Source organism: Harpia harpyja, chromosome 6 (assembly GCF_026419915.1).
Source record: "Harpia harpyja isolate bHarHar1 chromosome 6, bHarHar1 primary haplotype, whole genome shotgun sequence".
Lineage (NCBI taxonomy): Eukaryota > Metazoa > Chordata > Aves > Accipitriformes > Accipitridae > Harpia > Harpia harpyja.
This window is the reverse complement of record NC_068945.1, coordinates 20878820-20896891: the sequence shown is the minus strand read 5'-3', so window position 1 is coordinate 20896891 and position 18072 is coordinate 20878820. Positions and strand designations below refer to the sequence as shown.

The window sequence follows — 18072 nt, the reverse complement described above, 5'->3', positions numbered from 1 at the left end:
TTCATGAAGCATTCTGGTTCCCAAGGGAGTCCTCGTAATGAAAAAACTGTTCTTGTTGAAGTTTCTCCATACAGCTCTGTTCAGCATCAGATCAATATTCCAGGCTCTGGTGGCACTCAGTTCTTTCCCTGTGGAGCCGCTAGACTAAGCCACTTTCTATACGAACATCTTCCCTTAGGTATTTCCTTACTGCTTGCACCAGCTCTTCTAGGCGACTTGGAAAGTGGTATGTCTATCACTCTTCTAACTTCTCTTTGTTTTTTTCTTCCCTCCTTCTCCCCTTCCCGCTCTCCTCCAGGAACCTTCTGCATCATTTCACTGTGCACGTGCGTGGCTGGAATCAACTTTGAGCTCTCCCGCTACCCCCGTTACCTGTACGGACTTCCCGATGACATCAGCCACGGCTATGGCTGGTCCATGTTCTGTGCGTGGGGGGGCCTGGGCCTCACTCTTATCTCTGGCTTCTTCTGCACTCTGGCCCCTTCTGTCCAACCTGTCCCCAGGACCAACTACCCCAAATCTAGACCTGAGAATGGGACAGTGTGCTAAAACAAATAGCAAACAAATACACACACACACATACATATATATATATATATGTCTATGTATACCTATACATGCATATATATGTATATATAATTATATATATATATATATAATCTCAAATTAATGCCAGTGCCAAGGTAGAGCTGAGTCCAACATGGCACTCGCATCTCCACCGGACTCTGTGTTGCTTCGTTCTTTCTCACAGTGATGGGAAAGCTTTTCTCTCACATGGCTCTTCCATCCAACTCTTAACTTCAGCATCATACCTTAGAGGTTGAATGAACATACAGTTGCACCTACCTACTGCCATTTGGGAAGGGGAACAGGGGGTCCGTTTGGGGGATCTGGAACCAGAATCTGTACAGGACATGGGGGGGGGGGGGGGGGGGGGGACAAAAAGCCTGTCCATTGCAGCCAGAAGGGAAAATGCAAACAGCAAACAAAGGAACAAATCAAGCATTTGAGCCACCTCTACAATGTACCTCCTCAAGGCCATTACCAGAAACCCACCTACTTTCTTTTTCTTTCTTAAAACAAAATGACAGAAGCCTGCCCTGTCATTGGTTTTGGGGGTTGTTTTGGTTTTTTTGCTTACAACACAGAAACAAAATGGACAGAACGTGTGGAGAAAAGCAGAAAAGCATTTTCTTTTTGCCTGCCAAACTTTAGAGAGAAGCAAACAAGTGAAAATAATAATAATAACAAACAAATCTAACAAAATAAAACCAGAAAACAACAAAAAAACTCCATGAGGATATCTCAGCGGACTTTCCAACAATGCGGTTTTAATCTTCCAGCTGCCTTACATCCAGGCTTACAACCGAGGCTGAACTGCTAACCTAAATGCAGCAGAAGGCCTTTTGAAAATGCTGTGATACATGTGTGTATAAATTTTTCTTCCCTCTTCTTTTATTTATTTTTTTTTTAAGAAAAAGAAAAATTTAAAACATTGCAATGTGATTGTCCACTAAACCATCCATGCTGTGTTTGTGGCCCAAGACTGAGGCACCGCAACTGCAGAAGCATGAGGAGAGCCGTCAGGTCTGAGACAGCATGTCTCCTCTGGTGGATTTCAGGATGTTTTTTTGTTTTCACTGAGCATCTGAGAGTTCAGGATGGTGGATCCAAGGGAAGACCAACCAGGGAGAAGGGAGGTGGGGGGAGCCCTGGCAGTTGTTCTTCCCAGGTGTTTGCTGGAGTGGGATTTCATCGAGTTTCTATGTTGGATGTTTAAGACAACTGGGCAAAGGCCATTGCCAAGGAGAAAAGGGGAGCTAATTCCTGTAAGGGAGAAGTAAGAGATGCCTCATGTTGTGTTCATGTACGCCAAATAAGACCTTCCCACATCTTGTCTTTGGAAACTGCCCCTGTTCACTGGACATCTCCACTCTCCATCTGGGAGAATTATGTACAGATGGAAGCGAAAGGGTCAGACGCAGACAACGGAGATCCATTTCCCATGAGCTCAAGCGTTGTATGATATAATTGTGAATCCACAAATGGGACTCTCTCTCTCTCTTTTATTGTCTTTCTCTTCTTCCTGCTACTCCTCTTCCCGTTGTCTCCTTTTTCCTTCACTCTGCTCTTCCCATCGTTCAGGTCACAGGTCCCAGAAGAGCTAAATGAACAGCAAAGTCTGGAGAGGCAGGTGAATGCCAATAGGGGAAGCAAAGCATTTTGGCTGTGAGGGCAGTGGGTCCTTGCAAGGGAACAGTGGCTGAGGGGAAGGTAGGGAGGAAGGGCCAAGGGTGTAACCAAATGGACTCTGAAGAGGCGATGACTGAATGGCCATATGCAGAAGTGAGGGTACCACTGACAATTGTACAGGTAAAGGGAGACAGGGAAAAGAGAAAAGTCCTCCCCAAAACCAACCCAACCCAACATGCTCTTAATTCAGGGATAGTATCAGTAATCCTTTCTTACGTGATAGCTGCATGCCATCAGTCCTCATTAGTCAATAAAAATCATCCTCTGCATCCACAAAAACTCACCAGGAGAAGGAGGCAACCTGTTGAAACTGTGCCTACTGCACAGAAATGAAGGCATTAATTTCCAGGTCATGCCATTTGCACAGCTGGCAAGAAACAGTATTTTGCTTGGTTAAAAAAATCCAACCAACAAATAATTCTTGTGCAATACAATTGCATAGCCAGCTGTTCCCCTTCCAGCCTTGCTTCCCTTCCTCGTTACACCTTGTGTGATGATGTTGCTTTATTAACAGTGCCCAAAGAAATGAAGTTTCTGGAGGGCATTGTGGAGTAGGGTAGATTTGGGTTTCTTTCATTCTCGCTCAACTACCTAGCTTTTGCTTTCTCTGGTCTACAAATTCCCTAAACATGCCAATGCCAGCTGCCAAGCCAGTGTGTTGCCACTGAAGTGCCATCCCTGGCAACTGAAGTTTTGTCATTTCATTCTCCATTAGATTTGACTGGAGAAAGTATTTAATTATTCATGTTGAAAATGCCTTTTTGAAAAAACTTCCTTTTTAAGTAGATTGGTTTATTTCTTTTTTTCTGGCAAGGTTTTCAAATAGAGTGGTTTTGAAAAGCTTTGGAACTGTTTGACTGTGCAAGGTAAGGAGGCTGATGAATTACTGTTGGAGTAAAGGAGGAAATTAAAAATAAAAACAGCTCTTGGAAAGCTAAATGAAAACTGAAAGCAGAAAATCAATAACTGAAAACCAAAAGAGACCTATAAAAATTTTGTGAAATTTTTCAAAATGTGGACAATTTTGAGAAAAAAAATTCTCATTAAGAGATTAGTGCTTTAGAAAAATGGTAATTGTTTCATTAAAACAGCTTTGAATGCAAACTTTCTTCCTCCTCTGCAGTCCGATAGGGAAGGTGTTTCATGTGAATACGGAGACCTGGATTGACCCAGGTAAACTAAAGGGCACAGAGGTATCTAGCTGGAGTCCACCATCAGGCCCTGTGGCATGGAAAGCAGTATGACAGCTCCTGTGACGTTGTACAGTCTTGTGTGGTCCGTGACTGGTCACAGGGTGTATTCTTTTACAGATACAGTTTTGAAAGAGGTATAGCAGTAAGATTTAAGGGAAATAATTTTGCTCTTTCATGCATTCTCAAAGCTTTCCTTTCTGCAGTTGGCATGAAAATAGTTCTGCCTTGATGAAGTATTCTCTGACGGTGTCGGTTGACAAGCTGTATACGAGCCTGTGTGTTTGTCTGTGTGTGGCAATGGTGGCAGAGAGTTATGATTATTTTTATTTACAACGGAAAATTGTTAACCCTGAATCTTTAGGCCAGTTCTGTGATTTTCTATTCACTATCGCTCTCTAAGGCCTGCGTGGTTATGAAGCATCTTAAAAACTATGGGAGTACGTGTCTGAAGCAGCAGATGATCATATAACCTTAATCTCAAACTGGATCCCCAAAGGGACCATTTGTCCAAACACCAGTTCTGTCGTCTTTGCCTCAAATAAGGGCAAACCCCCCTTGGGATATTGTGAATTTCCCTACGTGCAGAACCGGGAGGAGCCCTGCGTGCTTCGATATACTTGAAGGGGGCTCACAGCCCCACCACGCTTTCTGTTGGCTCAGGCTCATCTTCAGAGCAGGGCTGACTCAAAATACATCCAAATCCAATTTTGCAATGGTTAGTGCCTCCATCTATCCTGAGCCAAAGCGCACTCTCATCTAGTCTGAGTTTCTGCTTTTTTGGGAGGCTTTGAAATATCTTTCTGAACAGAGATTCAAGGGTTTTGACTAGTGTGTGGTTTTCTAGTTGAAGGAGTAGTTAATTAGAAATCTGTTAGCTGTGATCCCAGCATTAAGGGGCTTGACCCTGTCGCTCAGATCTGCTCTGGCGAAGCGCCTAAGCATGTGCTTTACTTGGAGCATGTGACTAATCCCCTTAACTTTGATAGACTGTTCATATGCTTGAAGTTAAGAATGTGCTTACCTGGATGATGTTCAGCTTCCAGCAGAGTCCAGCCCTCGTTCTTCTTTTCCTATCCCCGCCTTGTAGATAAAGTGACACTTGTCTTAGCCTGATGTACCAGTGGGTGTTTGGTCTCCCTTTCTGTGAGGTGGTAACATGGGGTCCATAGCTGGCAGGCTCTTTCCTGCACGTGGCCTTTCATGTTGCATTGCTGGGACAACACGTCTCTATTCTCCAGAGACCACAGAGGAGGTTGACTGCAGTGAGTGCAGACGTCATAAAATGCCAGTCCTAGGGATGCAGGATGAATCGGCTCAACCCACTGTGATCTGCAGGCTGAGATTTTGTGTATTGTGACTCTCAGTTATTGTACACTGCAGTTGTCCTGTGACTGCAGTGAGTTAGCTGCAGGGGGGTTCTGCTGTCCATACCTGCCGGGGACACTGTATATGTGAGGGGGCTACATGGCAGGAGTCCATGTGCTCTGTATCTTATGTACTGTATAGGACACGTTCTTCTTCAATCTAAAGCTGTTCGTGTGTTAAAATTCCTGATTCATATTGGCCACCTGTATATATCATCTCTCCCTTCTCCCTCTCTGCAAACACACAACTGATCTTCCCTGATCTAAATAGTACAGTCCCTCCAGTTATACTTCTAGTTGGGCTTTCTTTTTTCTTTCATTCTACCCCAGGGACAGTCACAAGTGGACCACAAACCACCAGTGACCAGAGCAATTTCTTTGAAATATTGCTTTTGAAAAATTGCCATTAATTTTTTAAATGTTATTCCAGCTGCAGTAACAAATGAAAGGAAAAAATAAAAAATCCTCAGAGTCCTCTAAACAGAGGATCCTCATCGTCCCAGGAGAGAATCATGAGAGTGGAAGTATTCTGCTTTCCTGTAGATGTGAGTCATTTGGGACCACTCTTAGCTGTGGCATGTTAGCTGTGCAGTTCATTAGATGGTGAATAAAACCACGTTAGTGAGGGAGAGGATTGATATGCAAGGGGTATCTCAGATTCCCAAGCGCTCCTGGAAGACTATGTCTCCATGGCTGTCCATTTACCCACCATGCAGCTCCTCCGAATCAGGCTCATCCCTGGAGCCCCACTGATAAGCAGAGCTCAGAAGAAAATCACTGTAATCTGTCCTTAATTCTTGAGTGCCAAGCTAACTGCCGGCAGTGAAATGGAGAGGAAATAATATGTTACCAAGTATAGCTTAAATAAAGACATACATTATTTGGGCTCTTTCTTCTGTGTGTCTCTACACAGGCCTAGAAGGGCTATAGGAGTGCTCAGGCACATTCACACAAACCAACACTGCATTTCCTTGCCCCCAGGTTTTGCACTCTTTCATGGCCCATACTGCTGTGCTCATGCAGCCAGCAAGGGAAGACTCAAGGTGAAAAACTGAGACAGCTCTGAACAATTGCCAGGCACCACTGAGAGACAAAGGGTAAAAAGTGTGCATGAAGCACAAACGACATGTAAAGATTAGTGATGGATGAATTTCCAAGGTCAGGATCTGAGTTTCAAAAAAGCCTAAAGTTTGATTGCAAACTCCAGGCCAGATCCGTAAGATCTTGATTCTGCCAGTCTAAGCTGAAAACTCATAAAAAAAGGGCTTAGCTCAAAACTTATAGCCCCACTGTTGCCAGTTATAGCCAGGAATGTAATGCACCTGTTCCATAGTCTGTGGAAGTCCATAGAAAGCTTCCCCTTGGCTCCAGTGAGTTTTGGATCAGGTGCCTTAGAAAATATTTTAGTGCTGTCTTGGTTAACACTGAAAACGAAATGCGTGCTTACACACTCACAATATCTAATCTTTGGCTGTAGAAAGAAACAGTCATCAGATGTTACCTTTCCCCCCGCCCCGATTTAGGGTTTCCATCCTGTCTGCCCCCTTAATACCCCAGTCCTACAGCCTTCTTCAGAGCCATAGTTAGAGATTGCAACATTTTTTTAAAACAAATGACCTTCTGCTGGTGCCAGGGGGCTCTGACAAGCGTCCTGTTGACATCGGGAGGAGAACTGGAGCCTGATACAATGCTGTCAATTTAATTGCAGTATGCCTTGCACGTGTTTAGGATTTAACTTGGAGAAAGAGCCTAGACGACTGCCTCAATATAGGCCACAAGAGGGAAATGAAATGCTAGTCACCTCTAGTAAAGCACTCCAGAATCACAGATCAATTGTCCTTCCTTGCTCAGGGAAGACTTGCAATGAAAATAACGGAGGCTCAGATAGGTTATCTCCAGGGAAAGGTGGGAGAGTGAAAAAAAGGAAACCTAACAGCAGTTGCTATAGGTCAAAATTGACGTGCATTGGTAGAATTACGTGAGGACAATCCAATGTCGCCCGCAGCATCAGCAGCAGGAATTGTCAGTCCCTTCTAGGACAGCATTTTTATATTTTTCCTTCACTGATTAACACTCCTGCAGAGCTGCAGAAAGCAACTTCAAAAGTTTTCTTGCATAGGATTTATACATATGGACACCCTCACTCCCCTCCTTCCTCAGACACGCACACATGCACACCCCACGACGTGGGTGCTAGTAACCTGTAAATATGTGTACTATATAGAGAGAAAATACATGGCAAAATGCAGCATAATAGTTTGTTTTCTATTCTTTTATACTTAACTCAGGAGTTGCAATGCAATTCAGATGCCATCTGCGTCCGTGCTAGGTTGTGCGTGCAAATTGCATGGAAACTATCTGCTGAAGAGACGTGGGGAAGCACAATACAACTGGGACGAATTGGGCATCTGCCATCAAGATGTATTTGGGTATTTAAGAAAGAATTGCCAGTGTTGTTCTGATCCCAGAGATGCAGGGAAAGGAAGCAGCTGAGACACAAATACGTGTTTCTTTCTGCCTATTTTGCCTTTTGGCAGATATATCCAGCAGAAAGGGAGGCAGCAAACAGCTCAGGGCAGAAACATCCTGAAACACTGCAGCAAGACTCTCCAGAGCTGACCATCAGTGCTCTTCAATACAGGGTTCCTACAGAGCTACTTCTGATCCAGTCAGCCCTGAGCTAGCCATCCTACCTCCGAAAACGCAGTTGTGTCCACAAGTCCTTACTACCTTCTAGCGCCACAGAGCCCGGTACTAACCACCCGTGCGCAATACATGCGGGTGTCACTTTCTGAGTGCATAAGGCTAAGGGAAAAAACCTTAGCAAGTCCCATCAGAAGGACAGCCTTGGTATTCACAAGACTGGTTCTTGCAACCCGCTGTTGCAGGGTGCTTCTCTAACACAGATGGCCTCAGTCACAAGAGAAAAAATTGCACCATATCACCTCCAAATCAGAAAAGTTTATGATCCCATAGTGTAAAAATCCTTCTGTGCTGAGAGGCAGCGCCATGGCAGGACACTGCCTGAGTCTTATTTCTGTCCTCTGCAGAGGGTTTGTGCGGGCTGTTGGCAGCACGAAGACGGCAGTTAATGCTGCTCGGCACAGCAGGGAGCTTCACGTCCTCATGGATGTGAGCCCTACCTGTGGCAATAGGGCACAGGAATATCTCTGTAAAGGCAATTCCTTCAAGTGGCCTTGTTATTTTGCCAGCTGGTCAGAAATACCCAAAACAGTACCAGTGATTCTGCAGTAGATGAGATAAAGAGTCAAGTCTTGAGAAAGCTGCATGACCTGTGGATTTTGCCCCAGTTTCAAAGTGATGTAGTCACCAAGGAGTATGAATCAGATATGGCTCAGTCTCCTGGGGCCAGCTACACAAAAAAGCCTCAGCATCCAGTTCCTCCTTAGACAGTGAATAGGAGTAAAATGCTAAATGCCTTCGGTGCCTACAATTTTTTTTAAAAAACATATATGGTCCTAATTTGCTTAAGCTCTTGTGATATTTTATCTCAAGAATAGTTTTCATCTGTCTGTAGAGCATGCGGCTGTATTTTTTTATGAAGGGTTATTCATTAACAATATAGATCATAAGAAAAAGGTTCAAGTAATCAGAACAGTAAAATAAAAGTGCAGCCTTAGACTATTCAGTTAGAGTGTACTGAATTATTTATAACTCCTGGGCACCAACAACAATCACAGACATCTAATTTAAACTGTTACTATTTTTACTCGGCAATTTCCATCACTTAGAGTGTTTATATTCATGTATTTTTTGTTTGATCTTTTGCAGAACAAAATTTCCCCTACTTACACAGAAAAGCGTATTTGGGAACTTTTGAAGACATTTTTCTGCAGTAACTTGAATTATTTTAAAGCATTTTGAGGCCTAGTATGACAGAAGCTGTAAACTGTACCTAAAATGGGCTTGAACTTTAAATTCTTTCTCAAGTAAAATTCCCTTTGATTACAGGTCATTGGAATCAATGGGAAATTTGCTTCATTAGCAACTGTAAGACTGGGTCCTATTTATGTGTATATGTGATGAGGGGACTTAGGTAAGGGGGCTGTACTTATATGTCAGCCCACTTAAGGATCTTTTGCATAGACACAGGAACAGTCACTGCTAAGTCACTCCAACTTTATACCAATCTCTTTTTGTAAAAAACAAGCATTTGTGTGTGGCTGAAATAACACAGTGGTAAATCTAGCCCATAGGCTGACACACATATACATGTATATATGTATATATATGTATATATATTTGTAAATTTATGAAAAATGTCCATAGCTTCATGATTGCCTGAAATATCCTGAGGCTGATGTACAAAATTTCAGGCAAAGAACTGTTTCACAATCCTCATGTATCTCAGATTTAAATCAAAACAAATTAAAAAGTACTATTTCCCAGGAAAATCCTCATTCTGCCATTGCGCCAGTCAAGGAGGGGTACCACACTAAAGTCAGCGGCACGCACATCCACACACGTGGATCCAGTCATAGGACTGAGTCTCAAGGGCTTTTTTAAGGAAAAGAAATGGACTGAAAAAGCCACGGTAGAATTTCTGTTCCACATTAGCTCTCTCAAGAGACTCACTTATCCTTTATTAAGAGGCCCTTTGTATGATCCTGTTCTTCTGCACTAGGAGTACATTTGTGAGGAGCACCTTTGTGGATGAAGTCAAGCTACACAAAGGTCTGGATTTTCTGACCTGCATTTGTCTCCATTAACCTTAGGCACTTAACTGAGTTCTTTATGTTAACGGACTCATCTCCCTTGGTTTCTTGTATAGTTAATGAAGAGAGACAGTCACTTCTAGATGGTGAACCACTAAAACTGACATCTAAGTCAGCTTTAGGAGCTCCCTCTTGCTCCATAGAGTGACCACTCACCTATCTTGGGTGGTCTCAAGATCTTAAAAGATCTTAAATTCTGCTGAGATGAATCAGGGGTCTAGTGCAGAAGAGCATCCATATGGAAATCAGCCGTGTCCCTGTGCTTCAGCTGCATGGCCTGGCTCACCATGCAAAAGACAGGCATTAATTGTGGAAGACAGTTGGAGCAAAAGGAGATGTTCATGGCAGCCTTCCACTCCCAAATTGCAAGATGACTGCAAAGGATAGGGCTTGCCCCAACACCTGGAAATTGCATTTGAGGTGAGTTCCTTGTGGTGGTCTCCAGGCACAGACTACTGTGTGGTCCTAGTGCTGGAGGTCAGAGATCTTTGGTCTGAACTCTTCACCTTTCTCTGCCAGTCCTGGGCATTGCTGAAGCAGTTCAAAGAGTGAATTTACATCCTAAAATTTTGAACAGCTGAGCTGTTCAAAGGTTACTTTCTTGCTCCATCCCCAAACTGGCCTGAAAAAAGTCATCTAGCTGGTAGTGATAATAAAAAAATTCTCCTCCAAAGTGTAGTTTGGGTAGCTTCATATTTTTTTTTCAATGTTAGTAACTGCTTTACAAACAGTTTACATGGAGATTAAAGAGATTGCAATTTCATCCCTTATTGTTGGGATTATAGTTGTCCTCAGAAAAACTAAACTGAGGACTCAACAAGACAATGAACTGTGACTATTATTCAGAAAGCTGCTCTGACAAGGCAGAACATACGTCTCCATCTCACGGTGAGAGCCTTTCAGAGCCAAAATTTGGAATCGCATATTGATAGCAAGTCTGTCTGGAAAGACCAGCGATTTAATCCAGTATAAGAATATTGGAGCTCTTGTATATTCCCATATTTTACCTGGATAAAACAAACACAGTCAGACGAGTGGGAGAATTAAACTGACTTCTGAAAACTGCAGGGCTAAGTGAACTTTGGATGTTGTGCCAACGTATGGTCACTACTATTTATTTCTACAGCTAAATTTAAGTCAGCGACTTGACAACCTTCACCCATGTCTCAGAACAACTTTATTTTTAAAAATACTGTTAAGGTTATGACAAGAGGACTTTGGCTGGCCTGCAGGGACCTGTAAGTAAAGATTCAATACTGTGTACCAGTACTTAGGGAAAGACGTTAGCTAGAAAGTGGAAGATAAAGCTGAATTCCAGGGATATTACTTTTCAGCATGGTACCACCTTGACCAAGCTGTACTGTTTCATCCTGACATTCCTCTCCTGTTCTCCCTTTCCCCTTTTTGAGGAGTTAGAGATGTATCTCTCTCCTTCTCTTCCTTTTCCTCCCTCTGTGTGAGAATACAGAGATGCTTCCCGTAAAGACGTTTTTCTCTAAATCCCATTCTATACCAACTCTTGCATATGTGACTGTTTTGTTATTTGAGATGTCTGTGAAAAAGAAATAAAGGCTTTAAGAGTGAACTTTGGAAATGAGGAGGAGCTTTAGAATAAATCAAATTTAAGGATGCAGCACCATTTTCTGCAAGACTTTTCAGAATGTTCCTAAATTCTCATCATTGCCCTCCTGCCCTCCCTCTCTGTGAGAGGGATGGGGAGGCTCCTGGGATATGGGACTCTCAAAGGTTGCTCTTTTAGCTGTTGACTCACTGTGTTCCGTGAGGGTTTTGCAGACTTTTCAGAGTTTTACTGTCAAAGGAAACCTCCTTCTAAAAGGCGATAAAGTCAATGATGTGCAACATCACATGGGAGGAGGCTCTAAAGGGTGACTCTGTCCCAGTTTATCTTTCTTTCCCATTCTTTACAGCAGCCTTGCATGTCCAGCCATGCACACTCTCCTCCTTGCTGGGCTGACTTTGCCAAGGGTGTACCTTGCCCAGAGGGGCCTGCCTGGCCCCTCATCCCCATGCTGCACTTGGATTATCTTCTTGAATTATCTCCTTGACCACTTTCTCTTAAAAAAACTGTCTCACCTCCTAATGAAAGCCATAACCACTCCTGCGACCCTGCAGCAGGGAGCGAATGCACAGCCCCCCATGGGACAGCAGCAATGCCTGGCAGCCGGGCGATGCTAGGGGGTAGGCAGGAGGATGGGTGGAGCTCACAGGGCCATCTCACATCAGAGAGCTAAAGCATCACCTTGCCTTGCAACATCCCACCGTGCTGCTCATGAACCACTCGGCCAGTTCAGAGTGTGGGTCCGACTCCTCGCTGTCTCACACTTGTGCCATCACACCCTCCTACGGCAAATACGTGCAGGCATGGCAAAACACGCCTGTGTGAAGGCACTAGCGTTTTGCACAAGGGTCAGTGAGAAATCAGACTCACTGGACTCTCCTCCATCCACAGTAGGTGCATCTCATGCAGGTATTTGCTCCTTAGGATTTCTTCTGCCACAAGTAATATTTGCCCTAGCCATGAGCTAGGCCAAAAGGTTTTGGAGGGTTCCCCTTCCTTGACTCCCTCATTGGTCCTTTTTTCCTTACAGAAAAGCATCTTTTTTCTCAGAAGAGATGAAACAACTCCCATAACCATGCTTTGGTGGTGACAAAAGTTGCAACCACCACTCTCTCTAATTGACAGTTTGGGAGGCTTAGGATAGTAATTCACTTAAATGCCTGCGAATTGAAGCGTGTTGGCACTTTTCTAGGACATTCCAAAGTAAAATAATATGACTGGTACAAGACATTTGTTATGTGGATGTATCTTGGCCAGATGTTTATGTTTCCTCTAAGTGCAGAACACATGTATCAAAGCTGGATTAGAAAAGACCTAGAATGCCACAATACTTAGGCATATTAATAGAAATGCATTGATACGTAACATTTATCTGGCATATTTTCTCTTCAGAAAATTTTACAAGTATGATTCACATCAGACCTGTCTGAGGCAGGTGGGTATTATAGCCATTTTAGAGACAGGAAGCCAAAAGCCTGGGAAAAGACCTGATGTTAGTGGTTTGATGCCCCCTCTGATGGCAACTTCTACTAGCTGCAGGTGGAGCCTTCTGTTTTCAACACTTTTGAAAATCCAGACTGTAGCTGGTTTATCCAAATCTGCAGTGGCTGTAAATGTGACTGCCAGGATTAGGACACTCAGGATCCTGGCTTCATCAGAGCACTGCGACAGAGCTTTGATCCCACAAAGCAAGTAAGCACTTGCCTAATTTCAAGCATGAATGTCCCATTAATGATGCTATTGCCATGCTTAAAGCTAGGCACATGCTAGATTGGGAATTACATTAAAATATATTAATCTTTAGCATATTTTGAAAATCCCAAAATGTGTCCACTTCTGATTATGTTTCAGGCATTGCCAAGGATATTTGAACTGTGTATGCAGCTGCTTAACAAAGTGGAGAACTTTTTAGCCAATCCGGGCAGAGTTTAATGAGTTTTGGGTAGTAACATCCAGTTGTCAGAAGTAATCGAGGGTGGCACGTCCTGCAAGGTCTGGACTTCTGTGCTGCTGCAAGAGGCGAAGTGGCTCCTGTGGCCATCGGTGCTAACTATACATCAACAACTGACTATTGCGTTAGGTTGTTCTGGTAAGGTGTGAGTGTGGTGGCTAATTTCACAAGTAATGCGACATCTTATCAAGCGTATTGTACTTTTCCATTTCTTCCTGTAATCTGTTGCAGAAGAGGTGAACAGAAGTTGTTTAAACATGAAACAAACCCAAACTTCTTGTTCCGTTACTCCAAGGTGCTAATCTGCAGACACACGGGTGTTTGTGTACGTGCATTGGTGTTTGCAGGACCATGGCCCTGAAGGATCTTTTTAGTGGCAGGGTTGAGATCAGGGAACTAACTGGGGGAATGAACAAACCCCTGTAACTTTGAAAGACAAAAGTCGCAGAAAGCATCACAGGACTTTGCCAAAAAACTGGCTACATCTTACAATTTTCCTTTTGTTTTGATTTTGTTTGGTTTTGGTTTTATCCAGATGGCACAGAATACTGTATTTCCATCAATTAAAATCTTGTCTGGTAACTAACTAAACAACTTGTTCATGGAAAATTAAAAAAATAAATAAGTAAACTGTCAGTTGTGGAATGTAAACTGATTAAACAAATAAAAAAAAATCATGTTGTGTGTTTTAAGTGGCTGTGTCTGCTTGTGTCAGGAGCAGGGCTGAACACCTCTCACCATCCCCATCCCCAGCTGAAGGATGAAGGGCAAAGAGCAGAACTGGAAGTTGGGTGGCCTCTGAGCTATGGGGTACTGGAAATGCTTTTTTAAAACCACTAATAGTAATGATTAGATGGCTTCTGATCAGAAATGCTGTACAAAACGTTACAAACACAACCAGTATCTCAACCTGACTATTTATGAGGAGGTTTTTCTGCCTGTCATAGAAAGGATTGACTCCTGCTAGAGCCTTGGGAACTACATGTACTCTAACACCATTAATCCCTTTTTGGAGCCACTTAACGTGTAGAAGTCTGTGATTTGATTTAAAAGCATAGAGACATTGCAGCAGTTTAGCTTCCACCTTCCACCAGTAAATAAACAAACAAAACCAAATATGAAATACAGCCTTTCGGGTTTTCAGTGCTCAGTTGTAAAGGCTTTGGGAAACCTGGCAGGCACAACACTGCACTGATATTAGTGCTTCCTCATTGCACTTCTATCCTCAGGCCAACAATAACAAATCAGACATATATTTTCTATACAGCTTTGAGTGTGCAACTAGAGTCGGGCTGCACATGTCCCAGGTTGAACACCCAAGTATCAGGGTATTCATACCAAATGTAAAGGTATAAAAACTACCCCAAATTTATAAAAAGAAATTAAGAGGAATGGACAAAAGTGCTTTCAACTGTCCTAGCAGAGGAAAAGCAAAAGAGTAGATCAAAGAGAAAAACACAACTTTTAAATTTTTTAATCAATGAATTTTAAATTAATTAACCTAGAACTGAACTATTACAAAAAATGCAGGCAAGGTATTTTTAAAACATGATTATTTTGTTGGGTATGGTGTTAAATATTGAAATTGTCTGTGTTGGCTGTTTTTACCTGATTTAGCAGTTGTACCTACCAAGACCTGACAGTCAAATATAAGGAGGCACCTAAAACATCCTGACAAGTGGCACATTTTTCTAGCTGATGGTTCTTCCCAAGCTGACTGTTTTTTAGCAACAGACTTTGGGTTGTAGCAACAACAATCAATCTCCTGTGGTTCTCAGGGTGGAGTCCTTCCTGCCCCCAGAAAGGCGCTGTCTAAAACATCAACTGCAGTAAGGAACTAAATGAAGGGTCTGAATGGAGGAGCATAAAAGGGAATTCTCTGTCAAAAACCTCACTGGTACTAGCACAAATTCCTTGACCTCTTCCCTGTCACTAATGGCCAAGGAAGTGAGAAATCTTGGTGATATACTAAACTCAGAACTCGGAGGATGTGCCTACTTTTGCCACATTTCAAGTGAAATCGCTTGCATTACTAGTGCTTATGAGCTGTCTGCTCCTGCAAATAAAGTCTGCGGGGCGAAGCAGAGAGCAGGAGGGGGAAAGAGCTGGCCGGGGGGGTACAGAAGTTGGCACCCCCCCTAAGGCAAATGAAGGGAGTGAAGGCTGTACAGTGGTGCATTCGGCACCATGAGGGATTAAAACCCTTTTGATTAAAAGTCTCCTTGCCTACTCCTGCCCATGTCACCAGCCACAGCCACCCACCCAGCCATCCACATCTGCTTAGTGAAACCTTTCTGGTTTAGCAGCAAATGCCGTTGGTAGGGGCTGCTCGGGTCTTTGCTCTCTGCCATCAGCAGAGGCAACGTGATTCATCGGTGCTAAAAATGGAAGTCTGCAGAGCTCGTTTTGTGGCAGGGGAGAAAGCAGGTGCCCTCTCTCGTGGCAGCGACGGCAGAGAAAGCCTCGGGAGCGTGGCCACCAGGGCAGAGGGCTCAGCTGCTCAGCGCTTGTACGGGGAAGGGGGAACAAGAACATGAACCAAAGGAGCCAGCTGCTCCTTGAAGGTTGAGCTAGGGACACCGTTGTGGAAGGGCCTGCGCTGCAGAAAGAGTGTGGCCTGACTTCAGGAAAGATTTGTGCATAAAACGTCAGGTTTGCATTAGCCACGTGAGGGATGAATTTTAACCCTCCAGTGCACTGTTGTTCCACGCAGCGCCCAAGCCACCCAGCCCTGCCACTGCAGGCTCCAGGGTGCTTTGCAGGCTGTCGCTCACTTGTTGGGGTCTGGCTCTCTGGCACAAGAGGAGATGCCAGGCAGTGCCATAGCACCGCACAGGAGCCTGCAATCCAGCTAGACAACGCAGACAGTGAGCAAGAGAAGGGAAAACTCATTAACCGTAGTTCACCACAGAGGAAATGTAGACCAGAGGGATTTGCATAGCTCAACATCCCACAAGCTGCCCATGGCAGAGCAGGAGCTTGCTGTGCCCTTGTTAGGCTGTCTCGGTCAGGAAGGCAAGGGCTGAGGCTGTCTTACATGGACTCTGCCTCCCCACCATGCCAGGCACCCGCACTCGGCAGCTCACGGTTTGGGAAGTGTAGCAGGAGCGCTCATCTCTCACGGTCCAGCTCCCGCTTCGAATTAGCACCATTGCCTTCAAAGATACCTCCACCTAGTCGAGACTCCACCTGGTCGTGAAGGGAAGTAACTACTGACCTAGGAAGCAAAGTAGTGAACATTTTGAGATTTAGGTTTAGGAGAGAGAAACCTACCCGTCGGCTTCCTCTGCAATAGAGTGGGGCCTCGGCAGGTTGAATGGAGGGACGGGGGCAACAACTCCAGTTCTTCAGAGCAGTGAAATACCTTGCTCTGCCCCTGAGCAGCACCGCAAAGTGCAGCTTTCCCTTTGCTTTGGGGTATCTGCTAATGTTTTGTGCTCACACAGGAGTGAGGACCCTTTCACTGAAAAGCAACCGCTCTGTTTCAGAGGCAGGATAATCTCACGGTGACCTTTCTTGTCAGCAGCACATGATAACTGCAGCAGACTGGGGCTGCATGGGGCGAGGATCCTGGTAATGAAATGCTTTCATAGCTCGACACTCATTATTCCATTACATTATCGGGCTCTTCCCCAGGGACCCTCTAAAGAGTCACGGCTGAGCTCTTTTCCTGCAGAGACCAAAACCAGACCACCTAACAAGCTACATTTACTAAAATTTTCGCTCCCTCCCTGCTCCAGGGGGAGTGTGGTCTTGTTCATTTGCATCAGACAGAAGTGGAAGAACTACGCCAGCTCAGCTATGATTTTATCAGCCTGCTAACCCACGCCAAAGAAAGCAGTCAGCCTGTCCCCAGCCAGGAGTGGCAGAGGCTGCTGCCACCCCAGAGCTCACCACGCAGGGCCCACGCTTCCCCCAGGGTTCCAGCGTGCCTCAACCACCCTCTCTCTGCTGCCCTGCATCTGCTGTTGGCTTGCAAAGGTTGACCACTGATCACTTCTTTGTAAGAAACTGCACTTTCCCTTTGACTGCTTAATTCCCTGCGATTTCTTCCCATCCTCAGATAAACCCTTGGTCTTCTCAGTTCTGAAATTCAAAGTGGCCGTCACCGGGAGCAAGGACCTCACCTGGAGCTGGCTGCTCAGAGTGAAGCCTGCGTTGGCCGTGACAGCAGAGCCCTCTGACAGAGCTCAGGTCTTTACCAGGAAACGAGCTGGTGGCCCAAGGGCATGCTCAGCGGCGGGAGAGCGTACTTCCAGCAGGTACAGTTGGAGAGAGATCACAGAGTCTAAGCTTTAGGCCATCTTTTCCCCCCTCCCCGCTCAACCCCCCAGAGACAACCCTTTCAGTCAAAGGTGGTGGTGGGTATTTCAAGAGGTATTAAACAGGAAAACTGGAGGCACTAGGGATCTTGCTTTGGCTTTTGCTAACTTCACAGCGATACTCAAAATGCATGCCAGGAACATAAAGGGAGAAATAAACCCTGCCATAAGGAGCATGTGATTTGGAAAAGCAGAGGCAGCCAAAGGGTGAGAGAAGGGAATAAAACGCACAGGCGAAGTCTTCATAGCGACAGTTGGCACTTGGAGTTGGCCACATATATTTGAAACCACTATGCATGGAAAGCCGCTTAGTACTTAAATGCCTTCTGATGGCTAAATAAACTTTAAGTGAGCATACACACGCATGTACACATGCAGACACACACGCACCCTCAACTGGTAGGTAAAACACAAAACAAACCCAAATATCCATCTTCACAGCAAGGCAGATTTCCTCCTTTTTGTTATGTTTTCTTACAAGCTTCCTGCAAACCTGCCAGAGAAAAGGAGGCTGAGAGTGAAACAAATTGCTCTGTGCATTGAACAAAGCCTCGACTTTTCAGTTTCACATTTGGGGTGTCTCTGACAGGCTGCAGTTTCTGCTTCATTTAACTTAGCTCGTTCCCTTTGGGAATTCTCTACCCACCATGTTTGTGGCAAGAAACACCATGTGC

General features: G+C 44.5%; 1 protein-coding gene across 1 annotated transcript in view; it reads left to right on the top strand.

Moving 5' to 3' along the window:
- The window catches only part of TMEM178B (transmembrane protein 178B), a 238129-nt gene extending 224361 nt beyond the window's left edge, over positions 1-13768 (top strand). Inside the window, exon 4 of the mRNA XM_052790169.1 lies at positions 299-13768. Within this exon, the coding sequence (XP_052646129.1) occupies positions 299-549 (251 nt within the window). The 3' untranslated portion in view covers positions 550-13768. The remainder of the gene's footprint in view (positions 1-298) is intronic.
- Positions 13769-18072: the final 4304 nt, after the last annotated feature.